At 45.0% G+C, this 13,710-nt stretch overlaps 1 protein-coding gene across 4 annotated transcripts in view; it reads right to left on the reverse strand.

The window, feature by feature from the left end:
* The window catches only part of LOC124300594 (protein sickie), a 173,584-nt gene that overhangs the window by 3,700 nt on the left and 156,174 nt on the right, over nt 1–13,710 (reverse strand). For all 4 annotated transcript variants that reach the window (XM_046754863.1, XM_046754862.1, XM_046754866.1 and 1 more), the window contains 3 exons: nt 5,172–5,255; nt 1,567–2,214; nt 68–1,134 (listed from right to left, as the gene is read on the reverse strand). In XM_046754863.1, coding sequence (XP_046610819.1) covers nt 68–1,134; nt 1,567–2,214; nt 5,172–5,255 — 1,799 coding nt within the window. The remainder of the gene's footprint in view (nt 1–67; nt 1,135–1,566; nt 2,215–5,171; nt 5,256–13,710) is intronic.

Below are 13,710 nucleotides of genomic sequence, written 5' to 3' on the forward strand. Positions count from 1 at the left end.
AGTTGTCAATTTCCCCCCATTTTAACAATGACAAGAGAACTTGAAAAGAAAAATTGCTATCATTCACCTAAAATTATGATGTAATTGAAGATTGGTAGTGCTACATGTGGCTTGACTCATGGTGCCAATAATGGCCGGACAGGAGGAATGCCTTGTGCCTAGTAGCCCGCTAAACAATTCACCGAGCGATGCGGCATGTTGTAAATTCTCTAGAATGATAACGCGAGGTAGTTCATCGGCAGCGCTCGAATCGCACCGTTCAGCGATGTGGGCAAGATACTGCCTGAGTTCCTTGCTGGGCTTGTCATCTACGTTTACAGTAGCAACCGAGGCAGCATACTTCGTCTCGGTGTCGGTGTCGACTAAAGCATGTGCGAGTTTTCCAGCGAGGTAACTCTTGCCAGTGTCACTAGGGCCGCACAGTATAACACGGCGATGTTCCGTGAGGAGTGAAACCAGCCGCTGAACTATGGATCTTGGAATCAAGGTATCGACGGCAAGCCACGAGTAGCCTGACAAAACCAAGTAGATCGTCCTTACGTGACCGACCAGGTAACCACACGGCAGTAATTCCGGTAACTGAGAGTCGGCGGTACAGCGGGAAGATTCGCCGAGGTGGTAAGCGGCGATACACTCAACTCCGAGGCCGAGATTCGTCACCGGATCTACCCTGGCGACGTACTCTTTGAAGCACCGTCTTACGGTGGCATCGAGAGAATCCCAAGTGGTTTTGTTCGATATACAGACACTGGCGATCACGCAATGAGCCGGCTCGTTCTTTCCGTCTGTCGACGTGTTTCCGATCACGTTCAAATTGAAGCTTCGTTCACTTCCGAGGTAAACCGCCACGTTGATCCTCTTTCCGTCGGTGTCTTGCTCGATCGGAGGTTCGTTCGTCATCGTCGTCGCTGTCTGAACGACCGAATGTTCCGGAACGGATAAATCCTCGAGTTGATCGGTACCCTGGGGATGATTGCCTCCGCTCGACATTGCCGCGACGCTTGAGGCAACCTCGGTCATGCTGAATCTTCGTTCAGGATCACTTGGCAACGATGATTGTGAGGAGGTCAAGGATTTCGATGTTACCAAACGCTGAAGACGCTCGTTATTTTGCTTCAAATTCAGCATTTCGTTCTAGATGAGTAAAGGATAGACTTAATTAGAAAATATCATTATAACAGGTGCGTGAATAACGCTGGCAATATCCGACCTTCGGACTAGTGTTTGGGCTTCTCAAACTCGTGATACTGAACGACCTCGTTTACATATTACATTATGTAAGACGCAGCGCAATTTTGGTAATGATATCAAATATCGCGTTTCACGATTAAAGTCTAACGAGACAAAAATAAAAGCTATCAAACTTGTGGCAAAATGGCACATGAAAACAGACGTCATTTGTTATAAACTGTGTGATTTCGCAACGGAGATCAAAGGTTCGTAAGATAAGAATACATTCATGGTTATGGTGTACATGCAATAGGTTGAATTATCCCTGACATAAATATATGCAAAGACAGTGACTAGTCACGAGGTCGATTCAATAGTCTCTATGTCAATACATACCCTCATTTTGATAACTGTATCCTTCAGAGATTCTAGCTGATGTGCCGACGAAAGAGCCTCCAACCGAATATCGGTAAGAACCATGTCTTTCTCCCGTAATTGTTTCTTCAGCTCGTCAACATCCTCATCCTCTTTTTTGTACAACGCAGAGCTACTCTTGCTACCCGTCATTCCGTTTTCATTCTCCGGAGATCTTTGACCGTTGCTCCTCGGGCCCTGAGTTTGACTTCGAGATTCGTGTTTAGCTGCCGTGGGTAACCTTGGGCTGTTTGGTGCGCTCATTTCGCCTGGTCCATCCTTGCAATCTTCGGCGTCTGAGACAGAGCCGTGACGGTTTTTCCGCGACCGAGAGAACGCCTTGGAAAAGGAACTTCGAAGCCATCCTTTCTTCTTGTGATGACTACTGGCTGAGCAGGCGCTGCTCAAAGAATTCAACGATGTCACGCTGTCCGCTGACAACTGCCTCGCCATTGAAGACCCTTGATGGTTGCTGTTCGATCCCGTGCACCCGGTTGTGCTTTCCGAATCACCGAGGGTATGTCGACGTCCATTCGTCGCGGCATTTTGATTCGACGCATTCAGTCCAGCCTCCGCACTTTGTTTCCTCAGTCGCTCTATCGTATCTCTCAACTCTTGTAGTTCGGAATCCTGTGGACAAAGAAGTGACATTTGTTACTTATCAGTGAATGGTCACAATGTTTTAAATTGCAAGACAATAGACATCCGATAAGCAAGTATCGGCAGGATTACTTGTCATAATTGACTTTAATTCGATGTACCCATCTATAAAAAACTTTTGAACCATTGATTCAACACAAATGTGTTGCAAGAGATCCTCCAGCATCTGAGGTTCTTAAAAATACACCCATACGCAACAACCAGGCCTGGATTATGGGAATGGAGCCGAAACCCCGGACCCCGCCTTAATTGGGGCCCCGTCTTTGAAGATACAAAATTTCTCATACAAACCGATGATTTCAATAAATCTCATTATCAATAACGATAAAAAAATGTTCGATATCAACATAACTCTTCATATTGATCTATAATGGCAAGCGATTTAATTAAGAACATATATTATGGATTTTAATAAGTTAAGGTACGAAATTTGCCCAACATATTTACTGTATACGATAAAAGCGCGAGCAGGAGGTGAATTGTATTTTATGGAAAATTATGAATTAATTTTCGGAATTCTTTTTATTAAGTAAAAATTCTTTATGCGGGGCCCTGCAAAGCTGATTTCTACATGGGAATAAACTGCAGAACTGGGTATGAGTGTAACGTTTTCGAGGAAACGAAAATCTATTTTTGTTATATTTTACCTTGTATACGTGTCAGAAACAATTTCTTTCTACTAACCTAAAATCTTCTCCTCACGATACAAGATAAGCAATCCTGGCGCAACAATGTAATTAACGTTTTAAAAATAAAATGTACCGATGAACGTATATTGTTCCTAATCAGTACAACATCATCGAGTTCGAAAAATGATGACAGTAAAACGAATTCTTTAAGTAGGCCCCGAACGCTATAAATACTGAAGTAAAATCGATCAATAGATTTTATTCTGTGGCTCTATTACAGTTGTTATATGCCAGACGCAGTTATGATAAGTGTACGGGTTTATGAATAAGCTTCCACGTGCATGAGTATTTAAAAAAGTCGACGAACTGCTATGACATTATCCAGAACGTTACTATCATTTTAAGAAAGTGTTTAAACTCGATGCCTTAATTATTTTCACTGTCGCTGATTATTTTTGTGTGACATTGGCTTTTCCATGGATAGGACAAGGCTCATTATTGTGACAACAGGAACAAATTTCGGAGTGACTGGTGACAGAATCGCTGCTCCATGAGTCAGCCATGCTATATAGTTGTCTCGTGGACTTCGAGCTCGGATCTAGGGGCTTGTCAGCCTTGTCGTCTTGAGGAGTAGTCATAGTGGGTGATTTCCTTAATCCTCCAATGCCCAAAGCTCCGCCAGCATTTACTATGGCTACGGGAAGCAGATTCCGGTTCGGCACCAGCTGCGTCTTTGCATTGGGATTGGACAGGAGCTCAGGTTTACGGGATATTCTTCTCAAGCTACGATCCAGTTTCGAGCTGTAACCGATAAGACTGCCCGCGGTTATTTGACCGTCCAACGCCTCGAAAATTTCCATCTTTTTCTGAGAGTAGTTGACATTATTTAAAGCGTCTTTTCCTGCTGACGCTCCTCCTTCTAATTTTTTCGTCTCCGAAGGACCAGACGTCCTTCTAACATTGGCAGAAGCTGAGCAAGGTGGCATTTTGAGACGCATGATTCTATCGTCCTCTGAGAGGGTAGGTATTAACATAGGGATAGCAGAAGGCGAAATGATCTGATTTAATCCGGGGACTAAGGGATTGTCGGTGGCGCCTAGATCTTCGAGTCGTGGATAGTGGTTGGTTTTTTGTTGGCGATTCGGATTCCTGGGATCACGCTTAGGATTTTTCGGATCCTGGATAACAGTATCTGAAGGTAATTTACAACCGGACTCTTGCGGTACGGATTGCTCATCATTTCTGGGTGAATTGATACTCGACCGCTGGCCACTTCTGAAGATTGTTGCTATCGCTTCCGTAGCCCTCCTCCACGCGTTGATTGGAGAGTATCCAGAGACCTGGTGATCTGAATTATACCGATTCTTTTTAACTGTAGTAGTTTTTGAATCCTCTATTACAGACCCTGCAAGATTTTCTGTCGTTCTAGGCGCCACAACGAGGGAGCGACTCGTTTCCTGTAGGATAGCTGCACTTTCGTCCGCTCTGACATTCTGCTGGTATTCGGGATCTGTCATGTCAGTGGTACTCAAGGCTCTTTTCAGCTCAATAGCGGAGGGCTTTGGTCCATTGCAGGACGATCCACATCGATTAGCATTTTCGGAAAACTGAATTTTTCAAGTTAGAGTGGCTCGGAGCTTATCTTGATCATTTCATAACGTGTTTTATTTAATTTTGTCATCAAAGCTTGCCGAAATTTATATGTTTCTAATTTTGAGCTTTCTTTTCGGCACCGCAACGATTCTGCAGAATAAGATCTTACTTCTCTTGACATTCTATCTTTTGTTTTTCATACAGAACTTGGTTCAGGTTACAGCGCAAAAACTCAGCCGGCCACGAAGACCTTTTCAGCTTCAATTTTCAGCCACATAACTGATACAGTAATGACGATGCAATCTGGCGGCACAAAATATTTCACAAATAGTATTCCAGACGAAATTCATGCTCTCTCGTTCCATTCACCAGATGGTATTACCCGCCGTCAGATTTTTTCCTCCCGCCAACAAGTAACTTATATCTCCGCACGCTGCAGCCCAACATTGAACACATGTTACTCCCCATGTAACGAAAACCATTCTCCCAGTCAACCGCAGCGTGTTGAAGCTGCTTACTAGATTGTCAACCACGCCAATGATAAAACTTGGGAGTACAATTACGCAGCAGTGATACAAACGTAGTACTCGTGGCGGCGTGCATTATCCACGAGTCGTGAACTCCGCTTGAACTGCAGCTTGAACCTTGGTGAAGCCGACGCGTGCGCCTGCGGTATAAATTTATGCGGTGAAATTGAATAATTACCTTTTTCTCGGCGGTAGCGGTGAGATACTGCAGCCTCTGGGTCATGTTGGACAGGGACTGTTCGAAGGCAGATACAACGTGGGCCTGTAACAGGAAGAGAAATAAAAATATTTAAAAGGCTGATACTACGCCCGAGAGAATAGCAGTTATTTTATTCAAGTCCCGTATCCCAGCGTGGATATTGATGAACGAGACTGTGGATCTAAGATCTAGTGTAAATCTAGCGTATAAAATATTCTAAAATATTCGACACGTTCTCGTTGATCCCAGTTTGTTTATTTTTCGTTCAGAATTCGTCGTGGAATCGGAGAAAATTATACGGTTCGGAACATAGGGCCGTACGCAGTTGCACACGTGCTCGCAGGTTGTCGTTAGCACGTTAAAACGAATGAAAAAAATCCATTGGCACACCCGGCCTCGGGCCCTGGGCTTTCAGGGCTGGGAGAGTCGGACGCGTAGCGTGGTAAGGTCCGGCAGGCCACTGTATGTGTACCGCAAGTCCCTAGGTCCGGACGTGTAATTACGATGATATTTCCCAACAGTGGGGCCTGACAGCAATAAGATAAGCAGCCGCTGTCAGGTGTATAAGACGCGCTCTAAAACCAGTCGCAAGATGAATCTGACTAAACTAGACCGACTTAAATTACTCCGTGGCTTTTTCACATCATCTTTTTATTGATTTTTCTTTGTGATTTCTCCACCAGCTGTATTCGATTCACTCTGGCTCGGGTTTGTATCGGCATCGAAGCCAGACCGTACCTTGCGTGTATGCGTATATAAAGTAATAGACAATGATAACCATTCGCGGTGCGGTAATCTACTTTATTTTCGTCCAAAGTTATAGATTCTATTTTTTCTCAAGAGGTATAGTACAAGCGAGAGGAGCCAAGTCGTAGTTCGTTATCTGAATGATTTCTTCGGTTGGAAATAGAAAATTTGATATAGAACCTGAGAACCTCTTGTGGTTCAGTGAACCCGCTGCGAACAGACTAATGCTCGTGCAATGAACGTAATCCTCAAGACGTAGTATTATAACACGTTAAGGATTAAAAGCTATCCATTCAAAGATATTGCGCCACTTTGGATATGTTACTGTTTCGATTCTAGGTACTGTAATGCAATGTGAATATAAACATAATCGGGCAGAGCGCAGGTAAAAAGAAAACACATTATCTTCGTATGTTCATACCTGTATAGACTCGGTTAGTTATAGAATTTTGACAGTTGTGGCTGCAATTGAAAGAATGATTCACTAATAAAGAACGGAGAACAAAGTGCAGTAAAACCGTTTCGGAGAAATATGCTAACAATGAGAAACGCCGGTATGCAGAGTCACCGAGGCGCCTCGTACAGTTTATGCTCGTCAGGCCTGTCAGCTTTTTCTGGTACCTACCAGCGTTTTTAGCTTCTGATTATGACCGGCTTTAATGAAGTAATCAACTCGTAAACATCCTGTCTATACCACCGAGGTCTATTTATTGGCCTGCGTCCTGATGACCTATTCGACGTCTCGCCAGACCTTCAAGTCTGGCTGTTTTTTATTCAACAATTCATCGGTAAATTTAATTTCCACGATGGGCATGACAAGCCTTGCGACGAGCGTACCCGGATCTGCTCTGTGCTTGGACCGAGAAATAATGGCGCTGGCAACTCTGTATTACTCCTTGCACTCCAATGGTCCAGTATAAGCTCTTGGTAATAAGAAAAACCGTATCAAATTGTTCGTGCTAGTCTGGCAAGACGCTGCATCAGTGGGCGACTGACCCAAACCGGCGCCCACGCGCCGCGACGCACCGCCACACCGATTGAAATTTCTGTACATAAACATATTACATACATGTATCCTCGGTGAATGCATGCTCCCTCCATATACATGTACTATAAACATGCGTGGATAGATGGTCCATTTTCTATTTGAAAGGTGTAAGGAAATAAGATGTATACAATAACGGTACGCGTAACATCTGGATATCAGTTTCTGATATCAAATTGCTCCTGCAGCAGTCGATACCTACCTCATTTGTTGCTAGTTGACTAGTTTCAAGAAATTATCACCTGGGCGCTGTGATATTTAGATGTAGAATACAGATGATATCATCGAAGGAATAGCGGTTAAAAGTCGGAAAAACTGTATCGATTCTGGATCGTGTTGGTTCGAGAAAGGATCATGCGGTGGGCCGCGGTTTGAAACTGATTCCCCCGACTGTCTTCTGGATAATTTTTCAAATTCTCACGGAATGTGGGAATATACTGGATCATGGATTGAATTAAGTATTATACGCCGCTGCTACGAAAGATCTGTGGAATAAGGATCCCAAGTACCACATTTACGTCCTATCTTTCAACATTCCTGGAACTTTACGACGGTGACTCAAATGCAAACTGTGTGTTATGGACAAATTCATCGACCACAGATCGTTGCAGGGAATGAAACGTGAACACTGTACCGTGACGTGGGGGCTCAATCTGATATCTAATCTCGAACACACACGGCGATCCATGAAAAGCGTTGACGTCTATTTCCTCCTACGCTTAACCGAAAACCCGTTTCAATCGAATCTTCTCATGTTAATTTAGCACCGATCGGTGTCACGTTCCGATTCACGTGAACTTGAGTGCAACCAAGCCGATTGTGACTTGGACAGCTGTTTTTCACTTCCTCAATATTTTTCTGCTATGGACCTCTCGAGACCGATGACTGCGAGAACTGTTGATAGTTTCTTTTTGTTTGCCTCTTTCTGCGGTCTTCGTTAAGAGGATCCTTTTTACAGCGATGAGGCATCGAGTTTCGTACATGTATGTGATGTAAGTATGGTAAGGCGAGGACCCAAGAACGTGTAGCGAAAGGTCTGATTGAGAATTGAGATCGTATGTCGTGGTCGTCATGAGTGGGTAAGATAATTGGAATTGCGTAACTAGCGAAGCCTAGTTTCGTTTAATATTCAGCTATACGAGGAGACGAACCCAGATGACTACGTAATTCACTCAGCTGGCTACTGTACCATGTCCATACGTCTGTATGTACCGACGGATTCTATTCTATCAACAATAGGTTGCAATTTACAAGTTTACGGCCGCACCTACAGCATTTGTTCGTATTCAAAGGTATTATAAATATACGTAAGTACACGCGGATATAGCCACCATAAATGAATAAGATAACTGCACAAGAAGCGCAAGGATCGACGGAGATACCGTGAGTTTCGGATCGAGTTAGATGTCATAGGCAAAGTATGTAAGCCGGGAGACACATCCTTGACTCACTGTCTCTGCTGTTGTTATAGTATTCATAATTCCAACGTTCGATTGACGAGATAGACTCAAGCCTTCAGAGCCCGCGACTTAGTGCATGTATAGTTTCGAAAATTGCTAGTTGGCCACACGATATCATGCATACCACAATCTATAGAGAAAGTATACGATAGTTATAATACCCACGTGGTTGTTAGGTATCACCCTGTTCGGTAAAATTCATGAGAATCAATCAGCAGCTGTCATACTGCTGCGCGTATTCAGATTGTAGCGAAATTCATTTTGTAACAACACGATTCAACCAAATCAATTCAAAGGATAATGAGAACTTAAATTTCACGCACGGAGCGTATTGCAACATCATCGTCGCCATCTCGATGATGATTATCGAATAAAATTCAACGATAGTGGAAAGATGGCTTGCACAATCAACGTCAAACATTGCAGTTCCCGTATCCTTTGTATTACCTTATACTTTATTCCACGTCTTACCGAGTTCTCATAAAAGGCCAATGACACCTTCTTAGCAGTAGAATGTTGAGAACATCGTGAGTACGCCGTATAGCTTCTAGCGATAAGTGACCTTTGGAAAATTTTAAGTCGCATGAAATATTTTTGGTTCGTTTACTGGGTAAGCGAAAAAGGGTTCGAGAATGGCACTTAGTCTGGGTCCGTGATCGCCGAATATTTGTGTATATAATGAATCAACCGTAGGAATGTGTCCGACCAAATGGATAATTTGCTTAGGCACGAGAGTTGCTTACACGGAGTGCAGTTTTGGTTTTCGTTATCGCGCCTCTAGCCAAACACGACCTTTTGGATCGGGTTAAGACTTCTGCTACATAAACGAATGAAAGATACAGTCGCATATGGCTGAGGGATATTTGCGTAAGCTGAGTCCATAATACAGTTTTAAAAATGGTACCACCCACGTACATAATAATAAACTCTTCGATTTTCGTGGTAGCTTTTTAAGCGGTCACGAACGATTGCTCAAACTTCACGAATCGTGACCTCGTCGACTATAATTTGAATTCAAAATAAGTTTAATCAAAGTGCACAAAGAAATGGATATCTCGGAGTGATGGAAACAAGGCCCCACTAACATTCACTCATCCCGCATTCGGAGTCAATTTTCCACCAACGTATAAACATTTTATTTGTTTTTCCCGACTCGTTTCCGGTTCCACCGAAGAGTTGAGAAAAAGAACGTACCTAGAGGGTAGGGTCGGAATTGTGACCTTAGATGACCGTGACATATCATTTGCTGCGTAGCAGCCAACGAAACTGAAGGTAAGAAACGTCCGTTTTTTGAACGGCTGACCTTCCAAATATTTTCAAGATGTTGCGCCGAAATGAACGACGCATACATCACGTCAGAAAACGTGCAAATAATGCACTTACAACGACGCAGCTGCATCGCGGTGAAATTATAGTCACAAAACCAAGTCTCGAGATACGGTCTCTTAACTCTCGATCCACCCACAAGGCAGCATTCACACTAAAATTGAGGAGAGTTTACATGGATGAACGCGGGAGCACTTCGGCATAACGATAAACAACCTACGATGTTTCTCTGACGGCTGTACCATCATAAAATCAGTATGCAACGTCAATGCACACCAGCATGCGCGACACGATGCGCTGGGAAGTTTTTAAGCCCATTGTGAATTGATACAACACGGGTGTGTTCGATAGTTGGTATTCCTAAGCCGCGACAAAACTGTACTACCGACATTTCCTGTCGCGGACAATACTCGTGAGTCCGTTTTTTGATACGGGATATCTGATGATCTGGCTCTGAACGATCGTTTAAAAGTGGCATTGATCAGAGTATGAGAGTAAAGCTATAAAGTTATACACTCCGATCGTCCGATCGTTTGATCGTTCGGTGTGAAGGCACCCGAGCCATGGTGGAGGTTACGGAGTGTTAACTGGAGTAACAGTTCCCAGGCCACAGAGGACTGGCGTGAAACATTATCTCAGAGTTACATGCGTGCGTTGCCTCTACGGGCTACAGACGCGCGAAGAGAGATACGGATGCGCAAGAGGCAACCCACCAGAAGCTCTCGTGTGTGTGTGTGAGTCGCGTCGGTCTTGCCATCAAGGATGAACACGTGGTTGCCATCTTGACAGCGCCCTGACGAAGTTAATGGGATTAGATGCGCGTTATATACGAAATAATTAGAGACATGATGTCACCCATGGGCTGTCCGCGGAATCGGAATCGGTGAGCTGCGGACCAAGGCCCTGCAGGCAGGAGTATAAGGGCGTCCACGCAAACTCGGGCCCTACATCATCTGGTTAGCTGTTTCTTGTCCTACGTGGGACGCGTTGCACGAGTACGAAAACCCGGGACGTACGTGTGTGTTATGAAATAAATCTTTGGTCGGTTGGTCGGTAACCGAAAGAAGCAGCAGCCATGCACACGCGACATGCCACTCCCGTTGTCCCACGCCCGTGGTCGCACTTACGAATTACACGATAAATTCTGCCCATCCGTTGATGTGAAATCGTCTGATTTTACAGAATTTGCGCCAATGAACAGTGCTCAAGGAGCTCGGAGAGATCTTCGCTTCCGAACGTATGTATGCGACATAAGTAGAAATGCCCTGTAATGTGCTCCTGAAATAAGTAAATAGAATGCAAGGAGGAGGCACTGCAACTACTTCTAATTATTCAATCAGATCTATTGTTCAGTCGGAGAGATGAGCATCGCATACTCAACCCACACATCCATCTCGGTTCCGACGCTCGCGTGTACCCACTTCGTTCTCCAAGTACACGAACAAGCAAGGCTGGAAGTGTGGTATAATGTATAAGTAGGGCTTGGCCAGAGAGAGTCCTGTACGAAGGCGGCGCAGAGGTCATCATCAATTCTCCCCGTTTGTCCGTTGGTTTGATTTAATGTTTCCAAGTTGCGTCGGTAGTCCAACAACGAGAGAATTCTCATATGGCTATAGACACGACGTACGGTTACGATTAGAAAAAGAAATTGGTAGCGCTGCCAGAAGTGAGATCCCCGAAGACTTCGGTTCCCTTTTTTAAGGCTACATTGTGTTCAGCTTGATAATAGACGATTGTTACTCAATTTAACAAGATGCAAGAATAATAGTATTCCAACGGATCATACAGGCAAGAAGCAACGCGGCTACCTGATGTTGTACAATGTACCTACTTCAGACTTACCGGCTTACTTATAATACATACTTAGTTTTCTTTCATACACGTTGAATAAAATACTTATACAGTGACACGTTTACGAAGCAGCTAAGGTATTTACACAGTTGTTATACCGCTAATTACACCACTAGCTGCAGATAGAATTGATGTAATATCTGTTGTGTACCATTACTATCTATATCTACCATATTACTGCCATACACGAGTCATCGGGAGGGGACGTCGGCTCTTTACTTGGGGAACGGAGATAAAGAGTCATCAATTTCTTATCTGTTTAAAAATAAGCTTGCCGGTTCAGAGAGGCTAGATTGTGTAACCACATTTGTATGTTTTCATCTTTACTTTTCGTTTTTTTTTTTCTCTCTAATTTAGACGGCGCCTGCTCGCGCGGACCGTCGAGTCTAGCTTTTTCTACACAAGATCTGACGATGCCTATTATTCTTTCAACAACTGTGTTACCTGCAAAGATGGGCAGCTCCTATGCCTGTACTTTCTAGTGGCCAGCTCCCACCACGGAATCACATTATCCGGGTTCCTGGGTTTGACGGGGTCACTAACGGCGTGCTCGTAGAGCGGTTCCAGGACCGGCAAGGTGCCGGACAAGCGTTTCGGACAATCAGCGAAGTCCTGGTCGGTTTTAGCTGCGTTCCCTCTTCTTCGAGGCAGAGTGGCGTAGTTCATGTTATTGCTCGAGACAGACGCGTCGGCGTCCAGTTCCAAAGAATTATGTCTAGTCCGAGCTCTGCTGGACTTTCTGGCGCTCTTATCGTCCACTGGATTTGGGTGGTCCTCACCCTCACCGCGGAATTGGGCTTGGAGCATGGCGTAATGGTCCACCGTATCCATGGTGGTATTCGAGACCTCCTCAGGTCGCTTCTCAGAGTTGAGAAGTTCCTTCGAGCGCTGAAGCTGACCGTTGAGGATGACGTCGGTGGCGTCGAGCAGGCAGACGGGCACGGCGTTCATCCACTTCCCGGAACCGTGTCTCCTATGGATTTTCAGGAGTTCGGTGTGGTCTCTCACGTCAACCGTGCTCTTGTAGGCTCTGCCTAGATTCTCGGTCTCGATACCACAATTCCTGGCACCGTCCAGCACGTCTTCGCTGGACTTGTGCAACGGCCTGGGAGACATCCCGGGCTTCCGGTACGGCAGCGTTCCATAAGTCGTCCCTACAGCGAGGGTATCACTCAGGATATCCTCGTGAGAGCGCGCACTGTTCCGACGGGTAATCGTGCGGACGACCTTTGCTGATTTCGGACTCACCTTTCTCGAAGGAGAACTGGGAAAAGAGTTGTTCGCATTTTCGACAAACACATCGTCCACCATCTCTTCCTCTGACGGATTCCGCCGAAGGATGCGCTCCGTGTTTCTGCGACAGAGGGTCACCGATCGGCCCGTTGCATTGTTCAACGTCACGGAAAGAATATCCTCCTTGGAATTATCCAGTGGTCTTGCCCTGTCCTTCCGGTTCCTGAAGGACGATCGCTTGACTGGAAGAGTATGGGCCACGTTCGTCGTAACCTCGTTCGAACTGAAAGTATTCTTCGAGACATTTGGCTCCTGGAAGGTTACTCTGCTCTTTGGCAATCCGGCCAAAGCCTCGCTGATGGCGTATAGAGATTCGGTAGATTTTGCCGAAGATGATGAACCATTCGAGTTTCTCGACGGGGATGAGGTGCTCTCGATTGACGAAGACCTGGGTAGTACTTTTGGAGGCAATTTTCCGTACGAATTCGGCCTCGCCTTTGTCGTCTTTTTGGCAGTTCCATTCGGCGCCTTGAACTCGAATTCCCGATCCTCAGAGGGTTCACCAAAGTTGGGTGAAATCGGTGGCATGGGAACCATGTCCCTCTTTCTGTGAACACCGTAAATGTTTTTCGATGAATTCTCGACATCATTCTTGGCGATCTTATTTATTATACCGTACGTGGAGTTCCTGTTATTCCCCGACTTCATTTCCGCATAGTTCTTATCAATTTTCGCGATGTTTCTATTCAAATCCTCGATATACTGGGCCGTGCTACGGTACAGATCACCACTCGGTACGTAATTGCCCTCAACACCAGGGTCCCTCGGTGCCCGCGGTGGTTTATTGTTCAACCGA

The sequence above is a fragment of the Neodiprion virginianus genome, chromosome 3, assembly GCF_021901495.1.
Source record: "Neodiprion virginianus isolate iyNeoVirg1 chromosome 3, iyNeoVirg1.1, whole genome shotgun sequence".
Lineage (NCBI taxonomy): Eukaryota > Metazoa > Arthropoda > Insecta > Hymenoptera > Diprionidae > Neodiprion > Neodiprion virginianus.